The sequence below is a fragment of the Mixophyes fleayi genome, chromosome 2, assembly GCF_038048845.1.
Source record: "Mixophyes fleayi isolate aMixFle1 chromosome 2, aMixFle1.hap1, whole genome shotgun sequence".
NCBI lineage: Eukaryota > Metazoa > Chordata > Amphibia > Anura > Limnodynastidae > Mixophyes > Mixophyes fleayi.
The window spans coordinates 153,609,504-153,626,500 of NC_134403.1; the positions used below are offsets into that span (position 1 = coordinate 153,609,504).

At 39.4% G+C, this 16,997-nt stretch overlaps 2 protein-coding genes across 2 annotated transcripts in view; one reads left to right on the plus strand and one right to left on the minus strand.

The window, feature by feature from the left end:
- Positions 1 to 2,661, minus strand: part of LANCL3 (LanC like family member 3) — a 28,966-nt gene extending 26,305 nt beyond the window's left edge. The window contains 2 exon segments of the mRNA XM_075198059.1: positions 1,956 to 2,362; positions 2,365 to 2,661. Coding sequence (XP_075054160.1) covers positions 1,956 to 2,362; positions 2,365 to 2,485 — 528 coding nt within the window. The 5' untranslated portion in view covers positions 2,486 to 2,661.
- LOC142141621 (uncharacterized) overlaps positions 1 to 16,997 on the plus strand; it is a 939,875-nt gene that overhangs the window by 569,697 nt on the left and 353,181 nt on the right. The gene's annotated exons all lie outside the window — the stretch shown is intronic.

Below are 16,997 nucleotides of genomic sequence, written 5' to 3' on the forward strand. Positions count from 1 at the left end.
CTTATCCTAATAATGTATTGGTCCATTGGTCTACTGCTAAATGTCTATGATTTAAAATAAATGGAACAAGAGAGGTTGGGATTAAGAGGGATTGAGTTTCTGTGGTGCAGGTAAGGAACATGTAATAACATTTGTGAATTTGCACAGTATTTGGTTTGTCTGAAAACTATATATGTTTTAGTTGTGTCCCTTTTAATATGTTGTCTGTTGTAAAGAAAAAGTCACCAAGCTGAGCTATAGGGAAAACCCCTCACGAAACTTGCAAACAGTTACAACAAATGCACATTGAAATAGTTCTAAGCACTATAGATACCCAAAGACAGGCTGCAGAGCAGAGATTGGGTTGAAGACCATCTGTGATATACATTTTCACTTTCTGCCTTTCAGTGCTAGTCCATTGGCTGGCTTTGTGGAAGAAGAAGACAGTTGTGTAAAAAAATATCTTAAAGTCTTGCACAGTTTATATATTGAAATAAGAAGATTTACATAGAGGAATGAAAAATGTGATGTATTACATTTTATGTCTGACCAAATGTAGTTTTCTCTAGAGGCATCAGCTAAGCCATCTCTTAAAGAGTTAACTAGGCAGTACATAGTTAAAGTTTAACTTTTTGCAGAGACCTGATACTAACTCTCCACATTGGGTTAATATCAGCATCAACTCTTCCTTGAATTGTAATCATTGTATGCATCAGCTGCCTGTTTTATACACCCCCAATACTTTGATAGTGGGAGTCCATCAACTCAGATCCCCATTTAATATAGCCTGATGACAGGACTTTGCTGCAGTGGAGCATATTATCATGCTGATGCTCCAGTCTACTGACATAATAACATTTGAAAGTCCAAGCAATAACTAACCACTGGCCCTGGAAATTTCAACTGTTTTAAGGAGTGTTGGGAGCAGGCCCTGCATAATGATTTCTGGAATTGGAATAAGACGCAGTAGAAATTCAATTGTAGACCCTAAAAGTTATAGTCTATCTCTAAAGCTTGATGTCGGATGTCTGCTAGTAAGAGCTAGAAAATCTGGGGGAAAACAACTTCAGTGGGCAAGAGTATATGTTTTTGTTTACATGTCTGTGGCTAGACCTTGGAAATGCAAAATAGTTAAAGATGCCACTTACAATTAAACTGAAAGCACAAAAGGAATAGTAGTTACATTTTTTTATTCCCATTTTAAATATATCTAAATACAACAAAGTTTATTCCATGCTTAGTGCATATGTTGAATATTTATATAACTAATTACATTTTGTACATTTTATTTAAAAATTTCTCACTCTGGCTATATTCATCACTTCCATTGAATAAAATTACCCAGTTAAAACACTACTGTGGTGAATAAGTAGTTTAATTTAATCTGTACTGAAATTATTGTAATTAAGAGTTTATGCCTCAACTTAATTTGAAGACAATATGCACCCTAATTAACTTTTCTGTAACTATCTCAATAGTATATTTGCAATACTGCACTCTTAGTTTTATTTTAATGGTCTAGTTTGATTGGTGGGAGCAAATAAATAAAATAACACTATCCATCTTCAACAAAGCACAATGCTGTACACAAATAGCAGAAACTTTTAATATCTAATAAACTACTTAGGGAAAATATAAAAAATTAGACAACTGGCATAAACAGCATCCAAGACACATTACTAAATAAAAACAACACTCAAGAATAAGATCGGCTGGTAAATTGCTATATTATTTTTCTAACTTTGAAAATGAATGAATCCATCTTCCCCATGGGGCTAACTTTTAATAATGCAAGATTAAAGCTGCCATTCACCTTTATGATTACCATTAGAAATGCTGGCAACATAGCACTGTAGTCTGGTATGAAAGCACCCACTAGTTTTGCTTAAATTAAAATAATTTACCATCTGTCCTCTGTCCTTCAGATAAGCACTCTGGGCTATCGGTTGTGGCAACGAGATGAGCTGTTTTCTTACCTCTATACCCAGCTTCTGCTTCAAGACCAAAGCAGCGCACAGGTACCCGCTCCTGCCCACAAACAGCTCGTCCGAGCCGCACTCCAGGAACCCGAGCGGGACGCAGATGTCACACAGCTCCCGGAACCGGTCCAGCACCTTGTTAAAGTCAGCCCGTCCCAACGCCTTGTAAATCATAGCAGCTACGGCGTATACTCCCGCACCGCCCAGCAGGAATGATGCCCGGGTCTCCCTGTCCTGCTCTTGGTCATAGTAGAGCACACACGATTCAATGATGGTGCTTGCCCGGCGCAGGTAGGTATCCCGGCTAACGCTGAACACAGGGCACTGGGAGACGTGGTAGAGCATGTACGCCACCCCGGCGAGACCTCCATACAGCCCACCCTCCTGCCCTCCCTGTGCCGGAGCTTCTGCAGGATGCTGTCCAAGGTCCTGAGGATGAGCGGAGTCCCCACCTCACAGCCCTGGCCGGACACCAGACTGCCTTTGTAGTCGGAGAAGTGATTGGTGAAGCAGCGCTTGTTATCCATCTGTGCGCCCGGACAGTATCGCGGCAGAGATGGGGTTTGAATTTCTCCCAGAAGAGACGCAAAATAATATGATCACAGACTAGCAAGAGAGATGGAGAAAGCTATGTATTCAGACTGGATGGCTGTTTCTGTGGCTTGGTGGCAGAGACCAATGAGGCTGACAGTGTTAGAGAGGATTTGTGTATGTTAGAGCAGGGAGGAGCGCGGCAAAATACTGTATGTATGTATGTAAGAGGTGGGAAGCTCCTAGGATTCAAGGACGCTTAGAAAAATATATTATCAATTTTACAATCAGACAATACTAATATACTTACTGTACTTCTCTTGTACTTATTGAAGTGCTTAAAATGATGCGTAAAATGTTTCACAATTTATGCAGCATCTAATATAATGATAATCGCCATGCAAATATGCAAATAGAAGTAACACTGATATAGATAGCCTCTCATATTGGGGATCCTTATAGAATTATCCAAATGGAGTATGCATTTTAAAACAGTGCCACATCACATACCTTTCCATTTTAAAAGCTGTTGATGCAACCTTTCTGAAATGTCATTTGTAAAACCTAGAATGTCTAGAGGCAAGTTTTCAGATGCTTTCAGAGCAGAGCAAAAAATAAAATAAAAAAAACGCTATAATAAATCTGCAACAGACACGTTTTTGTAGTTGTAAACATACCACGGTCAGTTTAAGCAGATGCCAATTAGGTTACCAGTATGTATTTGGAAGACGGGTGGAAAACCCACTGCCAAAAATCATACCTAACAAAAGACAATCAACACAAATTAGGTCTTTAAATCATTATTTTTCATTCGTGTGGCTGGATCACTTATAAATAACTTATTGTATGAATTTATTTAAAGGAAATAGCGCAGGGCACTTATTTATATAATTGCAAATGTACTGATTTTGTTGTATCGTGTGGCACTTTGTATAGGAAATGCATTAATTTCTCAGGTATATGTCTGATGCAATAAGCATTCGTTTGAGGAGTCTTGTGTAGCTTCGAGATAAAGTCCTCGTTAGGCTAATTAATTCTATTCATGTGAGTAACCAACATGTTCTTTTTAGTCTAAATGCACCACAGGAGTTTGTTACTGTCTTCCTGAGTGAACTTTTGTCCAGTGTGTTAGAACCTGTCTGAACATTGTAAACATGTCAGGATTCCCAATATAAGACCAGAGAGAGAGCGTAGTGAATGAAGTGGTTTTCATTAAACACCGGTTACACAGGTTTCAGGATGCAGTACGGTAGGGTATGGCAGACATAGCAAGAGAACTCAGTAAACAACAGATGCAGAATGCGATGGTCTGCAGGACTTTACCACAAAGTAGTGGAGATGACACTCAAGGTGCCACGGTCTGCTGAGCAAGGCACTCAAGGTAACAGACACAGGGTGCAGGACTTTATCACGAAGTAGTGGAGATGCTAGTAACAATCTGCGACAGGATAGGTCTCTGCAATACTTGAGAGCAGAAAACAGGTATTGGTGATAATACATTGCAGCAGGAAAATACAGAAACACTGGAGAGCTGAAAGCAGGTATAGAGTCGCAGATAAGCCGAGTCAGGGGTCACTGGAAGAGGTGCAAAAACAAAGGGATGAGCAGAGGTCAATACCAGGAGATTAATCAGGATAGGATACAGGAACAGTAAAGGCAACAGATGATCTGGCAAAGGCTGCTGGGACAAGCAGGTTTTTGTATGCCTAGGACAAATGTTAATCATCCTGTTGTGACGAACCTAGCTCTGGTAGATAAGAGAGCAGTCTAAGTACAACAGTGGCCTCTTTGGTAGAACAGTGGTACTACAGGCACGATACATCATCATCATCAACATTTATTTATATAGCGCCAGCAAATTCCGTAGCGCTTTACAATTGGGAACATAAAGAAATATATTTTTATATATCATATACAAAGGCCCAACACAGTTTCTGGCAGACAGGTGCTGCAGGATGCAGCGCGTGATGTAGGATATCACAGATAAGTGTAAATTTTGTTAAGTATAAATTGCATTTAAATCCATGTTTGGGAAACATATTGCATCCCGATACTAACAATAACTCAGACTTCTTGGGGCCAGCAAAGAATTCAGGAGGCTAGCTTACACCCTGCTAGGCTGTGTCCAAAAACTATATAAAACAGCACTGGTTTGTACTGAAATGTATCATTATTGTTCCATCTGACTTCCTGATCCCTGGTACCTTCAACCAGTGTGAACTGTCCTTGTCAGGACACTTGAGCTACATAAACATCACTTGATTCAAGACCTGCTTGACAACTTCTTCCTTGCTTTAACTTCCTGTGTCCTACAGATTAGACCCAACTCTAATTCGTTTCCTGCTGTTCTGAAGTTTGGACCCAGCTCTTAGTTCCACCACTCTGCCCGCTACCCAGCAGCTCTGACCAATGAGATCCATCCACAGCAACCCTGATCTATAGGAAGAGGTCAGGGGTATCAGCCCAGGTGCACCAGCAAGGGGGTACACTAACAGCGCCAATTACCCAGAAGGAACGCAGTTCTGAATGTCATTAAGGATTCCAGTGGTGGCAGTAGCTTAAGTCCCTCCTACTGCAGTTAGAGGGCACAATTGGGATAAATAAAAGGAATGGTGGCAAAGTAAGCCCTGTCAGTTTTCAGCAACAACAGACAGGGTGGCATAGGTGTGGTATAGTGTCACAACTGACGGCGCCTAATATCATACACAAACTGTTCACAATAATCACAGCTAATACAAAAGTCTTAAATGAAATCAGCTCTCCAAGTCGTGTAATCTCAAATGTGTGACTTTTTTGTAATAATACATTTCATCCGGATCCAAACGTGTCCGTAGGAGAGTGATATACGCCGATGTACTACCTACTTCTGGTGAGTACATCTCCCTGAGGGGAATTTTTCCCGTTTGGATCCGGATGAAATGTATTATTACAAAAAAGTCACACATTTGAGATTACACGACTTGGAGAGCTGATTTCATTTAAGACTTTTGTATTAGCTGTGATTATTGTGAACAGTTTGTGTATGATATTAGGCGCCGTCAGTTGTGACACTATACCATACATATTGAACCTTTTTTTACTCCTTTGTGGATAGGAGTAGTCACATACAGGCTGCCATATATCCTTATCAGCGCTGTGGTTTCTATCTATTTTTACATACAGGGTGGCATAGGTGGTCCATCCTGTCAGTTTTGTTTACTGCTTTTTCTACCTTATTCTTAATTTACATAATACAACCTGTTACTAATAATTCCCCAGATTAATATTACATATTATTAAGCCAGCCTCAAGTTAATATCAAATCCTTCACAACTAACAGTACAGTCCAAACTCAGATGCTATATTAAGTTTAACCAACCTCATAAATAAAAAAGATCAAAAATATAACTCTTAATAATTACAGAACAATCCAAATGTAAACCCAATATTAATTGTAACCCACCCTCCATGAATCTAAAACCCTCATAATTAATAGATTATCCTTGATAATGATAATATTAGGTCCATCAATAAATGTATATAGCTCAAAATGAATCTAAAACTCTCAAATGCTACATTACCCCCGCCCCCTCCCTTTTCAGTATTTCCTTGTGCAAAATTTACTACACTTAACTTATTAGTTACGATTAACTGGTCTCTGAAGGTGGCCCGAATGTGCATCTACTGTCATGCCTCAAACTGTGCAAGAGGTAGGGAAGCTTTACACTCACTGATGCTTCTTCAAATACACAGGCAGTGTCAGGTTAGGTCTGCAAGTATGCCGTTCAAAGTGGTAGAATGGTGTACCAGTGGATCACATGATTTGAGTGTGAGGGGGGGTTTCAGGGTACTGGGAAACACTCATAAGTATATGTCTGATTCCATATCCTTAGTAATCTTACCATAAAGAACCTCTTAACCTCAAAGGAGATGAATACATCTGGACAAAAGGCAGTGCTTTTTTTTTTGTCATAGAACTCACCGGAACGGGGTTCCTGCACCTTTTTTGCGATGGATTTTCCAAGTTTAACAAAGTAATTTTTGAACATTTGACGTTTGGTCCACATGGACTTGAATCGCCCTTTCGAGCGTAGCAGGTCGGCGGCAATATTATTAAAATGGTGCATGCGGGCTGCTTGTGTGTCTAGTCAGACACATGCGTACTTCATCCGCGCTAGTTGTGATGGTACTGCTCGGCTTGTGGCACTGCTCAGCTTGTGATTGGCCGTGTGGTTGTGCACTGAGTGCCTACTGCGGGCGACGACCGTTCTGTTTCGTTACACAACTGACATGTGTGGGTGTGTGTACAATGATTGACTACGTGATGTAATACAAAAAGTATTAATTATTGAGATAGGCCAGTAGGCTCAACATTAGTAGGATGTACCTGGGCAAAGAAGGTGTCACATTTTTGGATGTGTGCCAATTACATGGCACTTACATCCTGTCATGTTACAACCTGTTTGGTGATATGTATGTCTCATTTGTTATGCCTTTCCCAGTGGATCACAATAAATAATGTGATGCGGCATGGGATGTCCATCCCCATTAAGATGAATATGTTTTGTTGTAAATGAGGTGTTCTGTGAAGTGCTGTAAATGACAACGTTTAATACTTAATTTCCACACCTGTAAAACAACCCAAATTTTCTCTTGTAACTGATACTGAATGCTTTCCAGCTCTGTGTGCAAGGCGGAATCAGGCTACTCAGTGAATTGGCCTTACAAGTTTCTTTGCTTGTAATTAAAGCAATTCTGCAAAGAAGACTGGGCCAAAATTCCTATACAGTGATTTGAAAGACTGATCTTTTGTCATAGGAAGTGTTTTTGTTATGACTCTGCCTATACTTTGTATGTGGCAGCAGTACCTCAAATCCACCAGAGGTGCTGCTTTTCTGCCCCTGAACTTCACACCATGCCTGTCGAGTTAATCTCTTTTTCTGATTAGAACTGCACCTGTCTCACAGCTTCTAATACCTGCCTCAATCTGTGCTCTGGGCAGTTCATCATGTTATGATTCCTAGCGAATTTAGGACACAGCAATAGCAGTATAAAAACCAAGTGCCTTTTTTAGGCAAAATATGTGGAGAAGAATTGAGTTATTTATTTTTAGGAGCCCTGGATGCAACTCTCCACCCCTCCCCCTGTCTAAATGTTCTACATTTCTGCAGTTTGAGGCACCCTTAGTGTCTCAGTAATTTTTTCAAGGCACTCCTAGTCAAAATAAAAACATAAAAGATAAAAGAGAGGGGCCATCTGCTCCATCACACACTACTTCTTCATCACTGCGCTGTGCCTCCTTATGATCACACTGCGCCCTCCATGCTGCTTTTGCCCCTCCATCACACAGTGCCATGCTGCATTCCCCCCCCCTTCATCACACAGTGCCATGCTGCATTTCCCCCCCCCTTCATCACACTGTGCCACGCTGCTTTCCCCCCCCCCCCCCTTCATCACGTTGTGTCATGCTGCTTTTCCCCCCTTAACTTGTCTTCTTTCTTCACTTTTTGCCTTCTTTCGTGCTTCTTGTGGTTCCTATCTGCGCCGCTCCTCACTGAATAATTCAGGCATGATGATGTCCCGCCCAACATTCAGTGCGAATGGAGCAGGGAGGAGGGGCACTGACGCCGTGATAAGGTAATTATTTTTTTTTGTTTTTTCTTTTTAAATACTCTGCTCTACCACACCAACAAAGATGGTGAAGCTATCAGGCGTTAGGGCCCACTGAGGAATATTCCGGCACCCCAGTCCGATGCTGTTTAAGAGTATCATCATATGGCATTTTATAACAAATAAATACAATCATGTAAAACAAACCTTCCCTCCACCCCCAAAGTGCTAACAGCACTAGCGCTTATAGCTTGGACTGGTATTTCTAGGCAATTTCAGAGGAATAAACCGAAATCCTTCACTAATTCCTGTAGCATATAGCAAATGTATGTGTGTAACAATTCACAGTGCAAAATTGTTCTGAAACAACATTCAAACATATCAGCATAATGTCTGATGTAGAAACCTGGTGTGTGGCGCTAATAAATCTCCAAACACGCACAGTATGGAATTTTAAACACAACAGATGTATCTATCTACAGAAATATTTATATCTGAAGTTGAGAACTGCAGATGACTACATTGCTTATAACTGTGCACTTTGGTGCTAATTTAATAGATATTTTAACGGTTTAACCTATATAACACTATGTAACTGAGAATAGACACACACATTTAATAGGAAATTATATTATCTTTAATGTCAACATATTGTACAAACATGTATTCTGTCAATGCTAAGTTATGTAATAAAACATAAAATATATATTTATAAAAGGAGAAGAAAGGTAAACTAGAACCAGCTAACGGCAGCTTTTTAGTTATACTAAGTGTTCAAGTATATAACAGCCTTACAATGAAAATATAACTGGCACTTTGTAGACATATTTTGATCCTTGGGAGATTGAGGGAAAATTTTACTAATTTGCGGCTTTGAATGTGGTTTGCAAACCACCACACTTCACGTGCATCTTTTATATCCAAACCGCTAAATTTACTAACCTGTGGTTTGGAGGCTAAATACTTAAATTGCATGCAATGTATCATCATCACCAGCAACATTTATTTACATAGCTTCAGCAAAATCCCTAGTGGTTTAACATTGGGAACAAACACAGTAATTAAACAATAATGGGTAATACAGACAGAGAGGTAAGAACTATTTTTGAGGGGCAACAGGTTTCTGAGCACGTTAAAAGACCATTACATGTCCCAAATAGTAGAGGAACCAACTAATAACCAGACTATACTGGACCTAGTAATAACAAATAATGTAGATGCAATATCAAATATTCAAGTAAGAGAGCACTTAGGAAACATTGATCATAACATGGTTTAATTTGATACTAGTTTCCAGAAGCTACAGTATAAGGGATCATCTAGGACTTTGAATTTTAAAAAGGCAAATTTTAGTATGCTAAAGGAGTCTATAAAGTGCATTGACTGGGACGCAGTTTTTGAAGGAAAAAATACAGAAGAAAAGTGGTCTGTCTTTAAAATGTTGTTGGAAACATATATATAATACCCTCTTCTCACTCCAGATTTCAAGATTTCTCCTGGGCTACCCTCCAACCCCCTCCCCTGGAACGACTTTCCACGCTCTATCCAACTATCCCCTAATCCCGTGATGGCTAACCTATGACACGCCAAGGCAGTTTGACTGACAAGCCTGGCGTGTCAATCAAACTGCCTGTTTTAAACATGCCCAACATTTTCTGTATACAGCAGCCGCGGACGCTGTACAACTTCCCATCGCCGAAATGGAGCTGCTGCGCAGTGGCATCCAATGGCTGGCTTCCCTGGGGCACAGTAGGGCTTTTAATGGATATTTGAATTATTTAATAGTAAAATAGCCTCATATATTGGCCACAAGCAATGTTATGTAGTGTTTTTATTAATAGACCAAAGACTCAATTTCTGGTGAGCCTGCAGGGTATGCAGCGCTGTGTGATTATATATAAACATTGTATTATAGGATTAAAAAAGTAGAGGATTCCTCTACTTTTTTAATCCTATAATACAATATTTATATATTATCACACAGCTCTGCATACCCTGCAGGCTCACCAGAAATTAGTCTTTGGTCTATTGACACACCCTGTAACCCAATAACAAATAAATTATATATATATATATATATATATATATATATATATATATTTTTATTTTATTTTTTTATTTATTTTTTTTTTTTTCCTGAAATGACACACGACCCAAGGAAGGCTACACTTTTTTCCGATTTTTGACACACCAAGCTGAAAAGGTTAGCCCTCACTGCCCTAATCTGTGCACCTTCAAACAGGCACTTAAAACTCATCTATTCCTCAGAGCCTAACAACCATTCTACTATCCATCTCTCCATGCTTGTTCTCCTCACCTCTCTCTTCCACTGCCCAGTTACTCGCTCCTCTTGCGCTGGACCAACTCCACTGACTCCCCTTTGTGCCTCCTGTCTGTTTGCCCTTTCTTTAGGATGTAAACTCTTATGAGCAGGGCCCTCTTCCCTCCTGTCTCTATACCTATTCTTCTGCTCCAACTTTACTCTGCTTACTATGTTTGGAGCTTTTGGAGTCCTGTGGGTAAATGTATCAAGCTCCGATTTTGCAAATCCAGCGATTTTCTCGGGAGAGTTGAAACTCACAGATGTATGAAGCTGAGATTTCATATAAAATTCCGAGAGTTGTGCATCTGTCAAAATCGCTATTTCCAAAATAGAGAGATCAAAGTCCCGACTGTTTGCCACTCCAGCTATACAAGTCTCAAATGTAATGAAGATGCGATTAAGCAAAATCAGAAGAGTTTGCTTTCAATCACGTTATACATGTTGTATAAACACATCACTCTTGCACTGCCTGTCATATAGCCGGAGGTCCGGCACATGTCAAAACTGTAAAAAAATAGATAAAAGTTATATATAAAAAAAACAATAAAAAAAAAACCCGTGGGGTCCCCCCTCTATTCACTATTAACCCTAGTGCTGTCAGACTACTGCCGTTTCTGTGAAAATCGGGTAAAAATTTTGCGTGGGGTTCCGATTTTCATGGAACCAGCACTAGGCAAACCAGCCGGGGTTGGTGGCACTATAGCATGGGGACATGCTGCAGGGGTCTCCCGCCATAATGACAACCAACCCCAGGCTGTTCGGCGCTGGGCTGGATTCCCTAGGGAGTGGGGCCTGCCGAAAAAAAGGAGCGGGCCACCCCTCTAGGAAAAGCCAGCCCAGTCCTGAAAGCACTAGGGCTCTTCCTACACCCCTGGGTGGTGGGTGTAGGGTAATAACGACGATTAAAGTAGAAAAAAACAAACAGATGCCATTTTGTTTTGTGGAACTACAAGTCTCAGCCAGCCAGGGTGCCATAAATAGTGTGGGCATGCTGCTACTAGTATAACTACAAGCACCAGCATACCCATGGCAGCCAGGCCATGTTGGCACTTGCAGAACCACATGTGCCAACATGCCCTGACACCCACGGCTGGCTGGGACCTGTAGTTCCACAAAACAAAATGTTAAATAAACCACCATACCCTTGCTAACACCACATACATTTAATAAAAATAATAAACCCACAATAAAGACAGTAAACACCCTCATTTATACCATATATTTTTATTAAAAATAATAAATACCCTATACTCACCACAGATGTCTTCATCTGTTGTCAGCAGCTTTTAATCCTAAAATGGCTGTCAACCAAGTGCCAATTAAATTTGTATCCAAAGTTCGGCTCGTAAAAGTCCAAAAAGTATTTGTATCCCAAAGTCCCTGCCTGTAATGTCTTTTCTTCTTGGGCAAAAAGCCCTTGTTTCTTGCAGTCTACTGATATTCTTGGTGTTGAAGTCGTATAATTGGATGAACGAAAGTATATTGGTTTAATATTGGTTTGCCGTGCGTATTGCGAAGCGTACGTCACGTGTTACATAGCGTGGTGCGTTCGCACTGTAAAATACGCACGCACACACTCTCATTACAACATTTAGTTAGTTATATAATCTCATATTGGTTCTGTTACACTGTAATTCAGGAGCAGATAGTATTCGGTTTATTATTAGTCTATATATATATATATATATATAGTGATTATATGTACATTGTAGTGTTATTAAAGGTTTAGGTTATAGGAAAGGTGTAATGCCTGATATCATATTGAAGCCCTAATCATCAGCAGCTGTCCGGTGCAGTCAGCGAAGAGATCGCACATTGCATACTTTAGTTATTGATATTAGAGAGTAAACCTTTGTATGATACTGGCTATGAAAGGAGCAGACCCCCTGGAGAGAAGACCCCCACCTTTGGATTCCTTAGATTGAATCAACCTATTACCTGTCTGGCCTGGACCCACCCAACGTCTGGACCTATAGAAACAATCTACGTCATCTCTATTGTTCAAGTGTAACACTGTACTGTATATAACATAGCTGCGCTTCCTTTGGCTCTCAGTCTACTCTGACCACAGTTATCTAACAGATACACTGTTCCATTGGGACCCATGGAAGCGCAGCGATTGCATTGGTATGTATGTATGTATGTAACTTTTAGTATTGGCTGTGCTGTACTGTACTTTATTAGAGTATAATAATGTATTGAATTGTTGACTATTTACATCTGCTAAAAATAAATAACTTTGTGCTTTGGAAACACATACAATTGATTGGGCAATGCTTATTTTGAAACGATAAAATTACTTTAATATTGGTCAGGGGGAAACCCTTGTTGCTTGGAGTCTTCTTGTCTTCAGCCAGGAAAGCCCCAGATTTGTAACATCCACGCTTCTTCATTCTTGATTGAAGGAAAGCAAAAAAAAAGCAGAGCCGCCGCAAACAGCTTCTAAACAGTAGAAGCTCCGATACGCAATGAGCTTAGCTGTGATGTGAGGTCTTTGATTTCATCTTACTAACACGGAGAAAATGCTCCTACTATAGTCGGCTACAGTTTGATCTATTTTGGATCGTGGATATACTGGTGCAATAATTCGCAAGCTGTTTTGATATTATTTTAAATAAATCCTTACTGGACGAGCGCGATTCAGCGCAAGAGAAAGAGTTTCTATATTGCAACCTGATCCATTACCGCTGACGAGCGGGCAATATTTGAACCCTGTTTTGGGTGTGCCGACTACAAGAACTATCAACCAGTGATTATAGTAAGTCTGAAATTCCTGTATTTCCATTGACTATAAATCCCTCCGGAGGGTTGAAGACGCCGAATGGTAAGGAGAATAGTGCTGAATTTAAACTGCGGTTTTATCAAAGAATTTAATATTTGCTGCCGATAAGGGGCTGATTATCTTGGCCGGATTTGAGCTGCTCCTTATTATAATAAGTAAGTATCAACTACAGAGTACGTGCTGACTGTGTTTATACAGCTGATCGTTATATATTGGAAACTATTATACTCAACTGTGAAGGAGAATCTCGTGATTATCATTGACTTATTTGTGACATTGAATATATACGAGCTCGTCCTCTAAAGAGCTCTTGATCAATATCAATCAACTGTTAGAAGTACGGTCACTGCATTGGATTTTCACCTAGGTGATTTATTTATTTATTTATTTATTTACTTACTTAGGGTACCCTTTAATAAATGCTGGCCAGCTATACGAATTTTTAAATTGTGTTATGTAATACCTATGAATTATCTTATTATATTGGTTCTGATTAAATATATACCCGTGTGACATCAACTAACATATTCCTTATTGCTTTGGATGGATCCTCAAGGTTGATTTATTGAGTTATACTAACATATAATCTCCGCAGCGCAATCTGTCTTGTCTGTTCTAACTCATTGCACTAGGTCTATTTATAGTATTAGGGGTTTCCCACGACAGCGTGGGAAAATCCCCTGTATGGTCCACTGTTTGTGTACTGTACAGCACTGCAGAAGTCTTGTGGTACACTATAAAGAATAATAATAATGATAAGTTAATTCCTATGGGAAACAAATGTAAAAGAATCAAGTATAAACCAATGTGGATAAATATAAAGGTAAGGAAAGAAATGGAAAAGAAGAAGTGTGTATTTAATTTTTTTTAAGTCTGAAGGGACTGAGAAGTACTTCTGTATCTACAAGGAATGTAATACAACATGCAAAAAGGAAATTAGATTGGCTAAATTAGAAAATGAAAAATAAGTTGCAAAAGAAAGCAAAAAAACTTTTTAGGGTTTGTCTTAAGTATATAAATGGCAAAAAGATTAAAAAATACAATATAAAGTAGGTCCCCTAAGGAGTGAGATAAATGAGGAATAAATGTTAGGAATAATAAATAAAAATGAAAATACAACCGTACCATTAATTAATACTTGGCTGACTAAGGAAGAAGTCTAAAGACAATTGAATAAAAGATAAATAAAGCTCCAGAAGAAGTTTACCTAGGGATTCTTATGGTGCTAAACTCAGAATGATCTAGACCTCTATTCTTAATTTTCATTGATTCAATTCAATAATATTCAGAATTACTTGGTGCACAATAAGATTATTAGTGGGAATCAAGCATGAATTTGTGCAGGATAGTCAAACTAATCTAATTACTTTTTACGAGGAAGTTAGTGGGAAATAAGACCATTGTAGTACAGTAGATGTGTTCTACTTAGATTTTGCAAAGGACTCTGATACAGTGCCACACAAAAGGTTGGTTTACAAAATAAGGGAACTGGGTCTAGGAAAGAACATTTGTACTTGGGTCGGAAACTGGTTGATGAATAGGGAACAGAGTTGTGATAAATGGATCATTTTTTAATTGGTCAAAAGTTTTAAGGGGTGTACCTCAAGGTTCTGTGCTGGGGCCGCTCCTTTTTAATATATTTATTAATGACCTTGGCGATGGTTTAGAGAGAAAAGTTTCCATTTTTTCAGATGGCACTAAACTTTGTAAGGTAATAAAATCAGAGCAAGATGTAGTCTCTCTACAGAGGAACTTGAACAAACTGGAGGATTGGGCGGCCAAATGGAAGATGAAGTTTACCATAGATAAATGTAAGGTTATGCATTTAGGGATGAAAAACAAGCATGCAATCAATTAAATTGGATAAATTTAGGGGAATCTATAATGGAGAAGGATTTGGGAGTGCTCCTAGACAGTAGACTTCGCAATAGTGGTCAATGTCAAGCAGCTGCTGCAAGGGCCAATAAAGTATTGACATGCATAAAAAGTTGCATAGATGCAAGGTAAGACAGTGTAATTTTGCCACTACATAAATCATTAGTAAGACCTCATCTTTGATACAGAGTACAGTTCTGGGCACCACTCTATAAAAAAAATACATTTTGGATCTAGAAAAGGTTCAGAGAATGGCGACAAAATTGATAAAGGGTATGGAGTTATTGAGTTATGAGAAAAGGTTAGCCAGTTTAGGCATGTTTACTTTACAAAAGAGGCATCTAAGAGGGGATATGATTACTATATACAAATACATTAAGGTTCAATATAGAAAACTTTCATGGGAACTTTTTCCCAAAGGACTGCACACAGGACACATGGTCACCCCACCCTAAGGTTAGAGGAGAGGAAGTTTCACAACAAAAAAAGGAAGGGTTTCTTTACAGTAAGGGCAGTAAAGATATGGAATTCACTGCCAGGGAAGGTTGTGATGGCAGATTCATTCGATATGTTTAAGAAAGGGTTAGACAATTTTTTTTTGCAGAAAAGGAAACCGAGGGTTACAACCGTTAATTAAAATGAAGAATTGAAGTGGATCCAGGGAGAAATACGACTGCAATATTGGCTATGGAGGGATTTTCCAGACTAAAACAAATTGGCGGTTGCTTCATCTGGATCAATTTCGAATATTAGAGAGGGATCGCAGGAGATCCAAAATAGTGTATTTTATTCAAGGTTTGTTGTAATTATAGGGACAAGAATAAACACCCATATTTTTTGCGACTCATGGTATGCTTCTGTATTGGGAAACAGTACTCAGATTGACCACTGTGTTTTACCGGCCTTGTGATCAGGGACTGGATCTATCAATTTCTTGTTCCAGCACAACTTACAAATTCTGCGCACCCTCTACTTTGCCAGAACATTTATAGAAGTCTTTTTAGGTGAACATTCTGTCTAACAGGCATACTTGCCAACTTTTAGTTTCTCCCCTTCAGGAGATTCCAGAGGAGAAGTCTGTTCGCAAATGCGGGAGAGGCATGGTGACACAATCATCACCATAGCCCTGTCCCTGCCATGCACCCATGGTACTGTGAGGCAAAGGTAAGGCATAATGACACTACTCATGTCATTAAGCCCGGCCTCTGCCCAGGATCAGGGAGGGTGCCTGCTCTTCTAGGAATTTGGAGGACCACCCACGAAATTCTTACAGGATGTATGTATATTGGACAGGTGACAAGTGTTACAATATTAGTTAAATATAAGAATACTGTCAGCAGTAAACTGGCTTTGAAATTCCGTTCTCCACTCAGTGCTACTATTAAAGTTATTTTATCGCTTACCAATAAACATTGTCTGCTAAGATTTGTGTGGTTCCAACTCACAATGCGATTAGCATAAGCAAAAGAATAATTCAATAATATAAGTACAGCTGATTACATATGCGGGCTCTCTGAATCCAGCTTACAGTCATTCAATCCTGAAGTCTGCGGTCAAATAAACTGCCTGCTGGCCCTAGAGCCCCTGCTTATATACAGTTGGTAATACAGTGAAAACAATACTGATGATTTGGCATGTTTCCATAGGTTCAGACTTCAGGACAGTCCAGTGTAATGCAGGTCATTGACCTGTTCAAATGATGCCATCCAAGGGTGGGGGTCAGCTCTCCAACAGCTGTATACTAATCTTCCCGCCGAAAGCTAGTTCAAACTGGTCTATTTACATTATACACACAACACCATTCTGATCATTTATTCCCTATAATCCATAACTTGCATACTCAAGGAGCGATATCTTAGCCGGTAGAACCGGACGTCTGCGGATAAATAGGGGATTAGAATGATACCAAACATGATGCGTTTCTTGTAACCTGAACCTT